This window comes from Hordeum vulgare, chromosome 4H, assembly GCF_904849725.1.
Source record: "Hordeum vulgare subsp. vulgare chromosome 4H, MorexV3_pseudomolecules_assembly, whole genome shotgun sequence".
Classification (NCBI taxonomy): Eukaryota; Viridiplantae; Streptophyta; class Magnoliopsida; order Poales; family Poaceae; genus Hordeum; species Hordeum vulgare.
In genome coordinates this window covers 533,707,380-533,714,040 of record NC_058521.1, presented here as the reverse complement: position 1 = coordinate 533,714,040, position 6,661 = coordinate 533,707,380, and the positions used below count along the sequence as shown (strand labels likewise).

At 42.5% G+C, this 6,661-nt stretch overlaps 1 protein-coding gene across 6 annotated transcripts; it reads right to left on the bottom strand.

The window, feature by feature from the left end:
- Positions 1-867: 867 nt before the first annotated feature.
- Positions 868-5,133, bottom strand: LOC123449312 (protein DROOPING LEAF-like). 6 transcript variants are annotated; one of them, XM_045126488.1, is made up of 7 exons: positions 4,854-5,133; positions 4,153-4,305; positions 3,300-3,393; positions 3,052-3,100; positions 1,483-1,597; positions 1,313-1,399; positions 868-1,208 (listed from the first exon to the last, which is right to left on the bottom strand). In XM_045126488.1, exons 1-7 carry the CDS (start codon positions 4,929-4,931, stop codon positions 1,143-1,145), a joined length of 642 nt encoding a protein of 213 aa, XP_044982423.1. In that variant the 5' UTR covers positions 4,932-5,133; the 3' UTR covers positions 868-1,142. The 6 variants fall into 6 exon arrangements, with proteins under 6 accessions (XP_044982423.1, XP_044982426.1, XP_044982421.1 ...); XM_045126491.1 differs by having other exon boundaries at positions 1,522-1,597; positions 4,854-5,126; XM_045126486.1 differs by having other exon boundaries at positions 868-1,214; positions 4,854-5,123.
- Between the last annotated feature and the right edge of the window lie 1,528 nt (positions 5,134-6,661).

Here is a 6,661-nt window from a genome sequence, read left to right as displayed (position 1 = left end):
TCCGACAACATTCTCCAAGAAAGGATGCAGTTTAATTATGCAATATGGCTATAGTGGTTCCAAGAACAGTGATACTATATGCATAACAGAGAGGAATATACATTTGCCTACAAACACCCCCCCCCCCCCCCCCCCACACACACACATAGAAATATACTTTTGTGGCTGTGGGGATAGTAGCTAGGATATAGTAGCTCCAGAAGAATATGCAAAGATGGGTACAAACATCTGAAATGGTCCTGTCTGATCTTTGCATGACATAATTAGTTCAGCAAGAATCACGTACTAGTTCTGTTGTTCATCGTATGCCCAAATGGCCCAAGTTAAGTACCACCCTAGCTATGACAAGTAAATTTTGGGATCTAATCACTGACAATGAGAGTTATTTCAAAAGTCTGTATACAGAGTTATCCATACCAGTATGTCTACAGTAGAAATTAGAAAACAAATGTGGCTTGCAATTAGTTAAAAAGGTAGCAGCTCCTTTCCAAAACAAATGATATTTTAGAAACTGAAACACTAGCTTTGACAACTAATTAGTACTACCTCCGTTCTGAATTACTTGTTGTAGAAATGGATGTATCTGGACAAATTTAGTTCTATCCATTTTCATCCATTTGTAGGACAAATAACTTGGGACGGAGAGGGTACTATCTTAGCTTGTTTTGGTGCAACTAGTAAAATTATTTATCATGAAAAGTCGTTCGAAATATGATGTTTTATAAGTTTTGACTTATTCATAAAGTATATATTAGTATTAAAGGCTAGTAGTACATAATAAAGAAGGCCGGAAAAGGTACCACAAATACATATAACTAGGTCCATGCATCTTATGCAAATCAATTACCTGTAAACCCATGCATGATATACAGCCAAGAGCAATTGCGATGAAAAATATTATAAGGTAGCAGCTGTCCATAATTAAAGGGTGCGTACGTACGCTCCAACAACAAATATAACAGACAACACCATCAACTTAACGACACAGCAGCAGCAGCAACAACGAAGTAACCAAACGCAAATTAAAGAAACGCGCATGCATCATATATATGCATAGCGACGGATGATGATGATGAGCTAGCTGATAAGTGATCAATGCATGCGGTAGCGGTACTAATTAATCGCATTATGCTTATGATGCCTTAGGCGCTGCGCTCCATCTGCTTGAAGATGTCGAAACTCTCAACGACTTGCTCAGTTGCCCTCTCCTGCAGCTACGTCCCCCATGTATATTGCATGCAGATAAACATTCAGTATCGATCATATTTTTGAACTAATATTAGCACACATATATTTAACTGGTGAATATTACCTGAGGACCGGGCACTACTATTCTGGGCTCCGAGGCGCTGTTGGATGTAGAGACAGTCGATGAGCAGCGAGGGTCGCACTTCGCCCACTGCATATGTATGTACATATCCGCGATCAATGGGAGTGTTTTAGAGATTTCAGTAACTAATTTAACAGGAGGAGAAGCTGAACAGCATGTAGGCGCGCGGTGAATGGATGTATCGATCCTACGTTCTTAGCAGCCATGCTGAAGGCTTCTCTGTGAGGGGTGTCTGGCTTCGCAGCTTTGATACGCTGTATTTCCTCCCTGTCATGGCAAATTTAACATAACTTTATTACTGTGGATTTCAAAATTATATTAATGTTGTTGCAGGTATACGTGGTATGTCATACCATATCTCTACATATCTTTATTACTTTATGACTGCTTATTTGTGTCATGCATGCGTTTTAATTTTTGTCCTGCTATGTCCTAGCACTCTCTCTGCAAGCAGTATTGTGAACGATCGACCTATCACTTTTGTTAGTCAAGCTAGTTGCTAAGTTATAGCAATTGTGGGATTAGAATAGGAGTTCTAATTAAAACTGACCTCGAGGCGCAGCAATATGGAACTAGGATGGTGCATTTTCTTCCATGTGCCCTATCAACCTATTTTATTAATGGTTAGTTGGACATATGCCACTTCCAACTCTATTCATTAATGGTAAGTCCAGTAGCATATGATTCCTTAAGGGTAAACTAGTAGCATAAAAAGACTGTGCAAAACTTCAAATATATGTCACTTCTCTTGTGTTAAATGGACAATAATTTCAGTATGATTTTATGTTTCAGCCAAAGAACAAGGATTTGAGGAAATTATTGGGTACCTAGGTAACAACCCACTGGAAATATGAAACATGGATTGTTACACTAATATCCTTTACTTTATATTGGACGACTCCCTGATAGTCTAATTGTGTGGCATGCATTGTTTGGCTCGATGATAAGTAAAACGTGTTACTTCTTACAGTTAACCGACTGATTTAATATATAATATGATTTAAATTTGATAGAAATATCCATGAAAACTAAATTGAAGCCAATTATTCATGTTAATTTTTTTGTTTAGAAAAATTCGCCTAATAATTAAATGCCTGCTTGAGGTTAGCTTACCTTGTTTCCAAAATGGCGAGGCAAGATTATATTTTTGTAACAATATATTTTGTATGTGGCTAGCACCAATACTAATTACTAAAGCCAGATAAGGAACACACACATATCATATCGAGGTAGGAAGTTAGAGTAGTTAAATAAAGTCATTATACGGTAAATATGGTCTGCACATAATATTGCATCAAAATCTGAAGTCATAAAAACACACCTATACTGTGTAAACAAAATAAGATCTCTGTACTATGTTCTAGTTAGCTATAGGTTTCCGTACATAAGGATTTGTACGTGGTTGACCACTGGAAACGACTCATTAATAAGTTATTACCCACTACCTATATGTTGGATTCAATATATTCTACCACTGTCCTATCCACATTTACAAGGAAACTCCTAACTTGTGATGACTTAAATGGGTCCGTGGATCCCATGATAAAACTCATTTTTTTTGTATATATATGCAATCAATTCAGTTACACAAGAACAGTAAACCCTCAAACAAAAATAATATACCAGACAACATAAATTACATGTCACGTGTATTAATAGTATTAGGCATGTAATGATGCATTTGAACAGCCTAAAAGGAAAATATAGAAACGCCTTCTCACCTCATGAAGCGATTGTAGGCAGATGGGAGGCGGTGTTTCTTCTCCGGGGCTACAATGAAAAAGAAATACTGATCAGAAACAAAGATCTTACTTTCTTTATCGGATCTTTTGTTCATCTAATTTGTTTGTTCCTGAATCGAAAACAAAATTAAAAAAAGTAAATCTTGCTCCAGCAGCATGCAAGAGGAAGAGTAGAAAGAAAAGAAGGGAGAAGAGAAGGAAGTGGTGATGTAGTTTCTTCCACTTACGCTTGACAACAAAGGGAGCTCTAGGGCTGGCATCACTTGATGTCGGCGAGGCCAGCGGTGGCAGCGGCTGGTTCCTCCTGCAGTCAGTGCACCCCTAACAGCCAGAAATATGTGTCCACATCAGAATCAAGATCTCAAAATGGTTGACATGTAGGATTGAGGATGATAACATCTATATTTCCTAGAAAACATTTCGAGATCTTCACGAGCCATCAAAACTAGTAATGAATTAATGCATCTGTTTTCAAAATACGAGTTAGGACATAGAAGAATCATGAATGCCCCGCAAAAAAAAACATGAATGCCACAGGAGAGCTGCTGCTAGCTAGCTAGCTAGCTTCTGCATGCTGCTGCCTTAAAAAACATCAACCAGCTTTTGCAGTAGTCAGATGTTTCCCAGGCCACATATGAGCAAAAGAAATCTTTTGTTGTCCAGCGTTGTCTAATCTTGCCTTGCAAATAGTACTTTTGAGCAGCTGAGAGAGAGAGAGAGAGAGATAGAGAGAGATAGAGAGAGAGAGAGAGAGAGAGAGAGAGAGAGAGAGAGAGAACAAAGATAGCAAAGAAAAGGCAACACTGGCGCAAACTGAAAGAAAAGCAAGAGATGACCATATTTCATGAGGAAATCCTGCACACCATGCGCCACGATTTACTACGATTTACTTCTTTGGGAGTTTTACTTTTTTTTCCCCGTTAGTGCAGCTTCTTATCCTGCACCGTTCGTCCTCACCTTCTCTCTCCTCATAACAAGTATACCATATCTCTTTAGAAAGAGAAAAGCAAGAAGATAATCCCCAAATTAAACTTGATGCAAACAAATGGGCGGAGAGGGGACGGGGGACGAGAGCGAGACCTGAAATGGCCCCATGGGGTGGTGGTGGTCATTTGGAGAGAGGGGCTGCACCATGGGCGGCGGCCGTGGGCTGAGAAAGGAGAGGTTGTTGCAGTGGCCGCATTTCACAGTCACCGTGTCCATCAGCCTCTTGCATGGAACCCCAACCTGCAGCTACCCAGAAAACACAAGATCAATCACACAATGCCATAAACTGTGAATGCCCTTATTAATTTGTGCAAGAAATCAGAAACAGAGGTGCATGCCAAAGAGGAAGGAAGGAAGAGGATAGAACATTCTAAATTGGGAGGCATGTCAAATCTCATGCATGTTACAAGAAAGAAGAGGAGAAAAATGAATGGAAGGCTGGGAACCACCAAAGACCTAATGGAGGTAACAGGATGGAACATGACACACTAGCTATCGTCAGCAGGACAAATGCATCAGGAACCAACGAGAAACAACTGCATAGAAAAAGAGATGCACGCAGGACACATCAATCATGTCGCATGAACAATAATACTAGTGAGTGTCTGCTCCTCCAATCAGGGAGAGCTAGCAAGAAGCAGGACCGATCTGGCCCTTTGTCCAGCTTCCTTGCGAGTAAGCTAGCACATAAAAAAAAAATGCAAGGACAAAACAAAATCCATGATCATCGCAAAGCTCCCACTAGCCAGTTGCCAGTAGGTGGCTCAACAGCTCCGGTTTCTCGAGGAGTTTACCGCGAGCACGGTGTTGCAGTACGTGCAGCGCACGTAGCAGAGGTGCTCGGACGGCGACACCAAATCCATGCTCTGCATGCTCGCTAGCTAACGGACGACGGGTCGTCCAGCGGTGGGTGGCCGGCGTCGGTGGGAGAGATCAAGAGCGAGCTTGGGCGCGCGCGAAGAGCCAACACGAGACGAGGAAGTGGAGGGGAGGAGGGTGGGAGGTAGAAGAAGAAGTAGAAGATGGAGGAGGGGGGCGAGGCGAGTGAGTGTGTGTGTGTAGAGAGGTCTCCGGCCTGGAGAAGATGTGGTAGGGTTTCTACTCTCGCAATAATGCGGGCGGGGAGGGGGCGGGACCCAGTACCGCGCATCGATAGACGGATACCCATAAAGTTGCCCGAGACAAGCAAGATACACGATACGCGCTGGCTGCTGAGCCGCTGCCGCGCGCGCATACAAGCTAGCAGCGCGGTGGTGTAGTGCGTCTCAAGGGAAAGGAGGAACGAACTGTCACACCCCGCCCGGCCTGCTCCTCCTACTAACCCCTCCATCGCCTAGCCACTTCCGATCCAGTGATCGATCCATCCAATTGAAATCGGGCGAGGCGACGCGATGGTGGGAGCAGTGGCACATCCGTCGATCCATCCAATTGCGCCTTTGCTACCCTCCTGTTGTGTTTTGTACGAGTACGACTACCCGGCCGGCTTGTGATCGGTACCATGCATCTATCGGTGAAGCTAGGGCGCCTATGTAATGTATGTACCTACGTATCGTCGAATAAATCGTGGCAGACCGACTTCAGTAATTTGACGACCCGACATGTGCGCGTTTAATTTGGTGGAGAACTGTGAGGATACAGCATGGTACGGCTGAGACTTGTCCATCGGTGCGCATCACGTATGGTCGTCGATCGTGTAAATCCATCCATAGGATCCTATGTACTGCGATGTGTATGAGTGTGATCGCCTGCTCAATGCATGTTCAAGGTCGATCTCCGAGGGGAGACATTTGCACGAAACGCTGATGGCGACCCCTCAAGTTCCCATCTGATGCTCTATCATGTGTGTTATGATGTTGTTTTCGCCGTTGGTGTTTTGGGTTCTCAAAGAAACCTCACTTTCTGAGGCTAGATGGAGGGTCCGGCTAAATTTATGCAACACGGGGAATACCTAACTTTTTTGTTTGGCTTTCCTCTTCGATCGAGCTAAAACACGTTTTGAAGCTGTGAATACATTGAAGCAAAGCTTATCAGAAGTTCTGAGATACGCTCTTCGTCTAACCTTGTGTGTAGCATCATTTCCCTTAATCATGCTCATGTTCTTAGTAGAAGGCGTTGTAGCAGAGACAACATTCCGACCGAATATTGGTCGTATTATAAGGTGAATTGATACTAGCAGATCTTGTCCTCTGGTGTTCTTATATGTTGAGAATCCTAGCATGAATCCAGATTCACAGGGAAACAAGCAGCTGTGCACATATATACCTTGTCATACATGCATGATCTTTCTAGTGGCTACTAATGAACAAGATTTGTATACTCACAAGTCACATGCATGCTTGCTAGCATAACCTGTAGTAGGCCGCACGTACGATTTCATGTGTATTATAATAGGTTAATTGTCGGTCTAGTTTACATAATTTTGTTATACGGATAACGTGCGCTCTTCACTGAGGTGTTATTTCACGAGTTTTGCTGGGCAAGTACAATTGTAACAAAAGCTGCTTTCTAGCGCATGCCTTTTCAGAAACCTGACGATTTCCAGTGAAAGAAAACGTAAGCAAGAAAGAACAGTTACTCACGATTTTCTTATCATCATTAAAGA

Coding starts and splice junctions, on each gene's coding strand:
- LOC123449312 (XM_045126486.1), bottom strand. CDS start 4,931: ATGCAGAGCATGGATTTGGTGTCGCCGTCCGAGCACCTCTGCTACGTG. Junction 4,306..4,853: donor ACTGCAACACCGTGCTCGCG/GTAAACTCCTCG, acceptor TTTTCTGGGTAG/CTGCAGGTTGGGGTTCCATG. Junction 3,394..4,152: donor ACCCCATGGGGCCATTTCAG/GTCTCGCTCTCG, acceptor TCTGGCTGTTAG/GGGTGCACTGACTGCAGGAG.